Genomic DNA, 2,122 nt, shown 5'->3' on the forward strand with positions numbered 1-2,122 from the left:
GAGGAGGAGGAGGAGGAGGAGGAGGAGGAGGAGGAGGAGGAGAAGAAGAAGAAGAGGAGGAGGAGGAGGAGGAGGAGGAGGAGGAGGAGGAGGAGGAGAACAACAACAAGAACAAGGAGGAGGAGAAGTAGAAGAGAAGAAGAACAACAAGGAGGAGGAGGAGAAGGAGAAGGAGAAGGAGAAGGAGAAGAAGAAGAAGAAGAAGAAGAAGAAGAAGAAGAAGAAGAAGAAGAAGAAGAAGAAGAAGAAGAAGAAGAAGAAGAAGAAGAAGAAGAAGAAGAAGAAGAAGAAGAAGAAGAAGAAGAAGAAGAAGAAGAGGAGGAGGAGGAGGAGGAGGAGGAGGAGGGGGAGGTTCTTTGAAACAACTATGGCCTGGATGACTGAGAATCTCCATGGACATCATGTACGTTTGTAGCATAGGCTAAAGAGAGAGATTTTTCAAATCTCTGCCTCGCAGATCCCAAGGGTCACAAACAGTTTCAGAGAAGCTGGCAAGGCTTTTGCAATCGACAGTCGACCAAGAAAAAGCAGAGATTAAAAAAATGGGAAAGTTGAAAATAAATAAGTCGTTCAAGCGATTTCCCCAAAATCAGCCAAAGGGAAAAAACCCGAGAAGCAAACCGTAGTTTTTATTCCGGAATAACGCAACGATAGGCCACTTGGAAAAACGCTTTGGGCCGAGTCCCGAGCAGGTGGACATTTGCAACAAATAATTAATGACCCTTCTCTGCCAGGCGGTCAGCAGCCATTGATTAGGTGGCCGAATCCTGGCCCTTGTGAATTCCAAACAGAAATTCACGGCTTTGTGATTTATTAGCAGGCTGCCAATTGACTCACCTGTCTCAGGAGCCTAAGGGATGTATGCTTATTAAAAATCTTTACAGCTACTTCTTCGCCGACGTAAACCGCGCGGTACACGGATCCGAATCCGCCATCGCCTTTTCGATAGAAAACATGAGACAAGATTAAAAGAGTCGGTAACGTTCCCTGAATTTATAGGAGGATAATTACATATGTAATGAAACACCGTTTCGGCGTATTCCAGGGGTCTTCAAACTTGGCCCTTTTCTGACTTGTGGACTTCAACTCCCAGAATTCCTCAGCCAGGCGCGCCTGGCTGAGGAATTCTTGGAGTTGAAGTCCACAAGTCAGAAAAGGGCCAAGTTTGAAGACCCCTGGCGTATTCTAAGTTAAGAAATCATACCGTCGCTGAAATAATTAATTTTTAATTTGATAGAATTCCCTTCAAACCAGCAAGGATGGATTTGTTAAACATACTGGATAACAGGAGGGAGTTGGAAGGGACCTTGGAGGTCTTCTAGCCCAACCCCCCCTATTCAGGTAGAAGATTATAACATTCCTTCCAACATTGTTGTGTTATACTAACCAGCATTCAACTAGGGAGGATGTTCTGTGTATGTGTGTTAGGGGTTTTTTAAGACACTTTTTGGGTCAATGTCTTTTTTTGTTTTGTTGTTATTTTTAAATATTTTGGCGTTCTTGTATTTTAATCTTCTTTGAATAAACTAAAATTTTTCAAAATAAAAAAAAAATGTAAAAAATAAAAACAAAGGAACAAATAAATATAGCCAACAAAACTTTCCGAATTCTCGGTTCTAAGCACAGGTTGCAACTGTCAGCACTAATCCATCTGCAAATTAAGGCAAAAATGCATGCTAGGTATCTTATTCAACCATGCATGAAGATAGACTGGAAGAAATAGTATGATGAAATTACACAAAACTTTCGTATCCATATTGAGGGCATCCCAAAAGAATTCTACGTTACCTACCGAATGAAATTCCTAACTTCGTACAATATTTCTAACAATACCAATTAGATTAAAATATTGGCAACAGCACTGGCACACAGACTTATCTACAGCTTTGTAAGTCTTTACAGCCCTCTCTAAGCGGTTTACAAAGTCAGCAGCTTTCCCCCAACAATCTGGGTCCTCCTTTTACCGATCTTGGAAGGACGGAAGGCTGAGTCAACCTTGAGCCCCATCAGGATCGAACTCCAGGTGGTGGGCAGAGTTTGCCTGCAATACTCCATTCTCACCACTGCGCTATCACAGGTTAAATAACAATAGCAATAGGACTTAGACTTGTATACCGCTTCA

General features: G+C 42.2%; 1 protein-coding gene across 1 annotated transcript in view; it reads right to left on the minus strand.

The window, feature by feature from the left end:
* LRRK2 (leucine rich repeat kinase 2) overlaps positions 1–2,122 on the minus strand; it is a gene marked incomplete at its 3' end in the record, with an annotated part of 76,418 nt that overhangs the window by 6,905 nt on the left and 67,391 nt on the right. The window contains exon 39 of the mRNA XM_029282970.1: positions 838–938. Within this exon, the coding sequence (XP_029138803.1) occupies positions 838–938 (101 nt within the window). The remainder of the gene's footprint in view (positions 1–837; positions 939–2,122) is intronic.

This window comes from Protobothrops mucrosquamatus, unplaced genomic scaffold, assembly GCF_001527695.2.
Source record: "Protobothrops mucrosquamatus isolate PMUCROS unplaced genomic scaffold, P.Mucros_1.0 scaffold_30, whole genome shotgun sequence".
Taxonomy (NCBI): Eukaryota; Metazoa; Chordata; class Lepidosauria; order Squamata; family Viperidae; genus Protobothrops; species Protobothrops mucrosquamatus.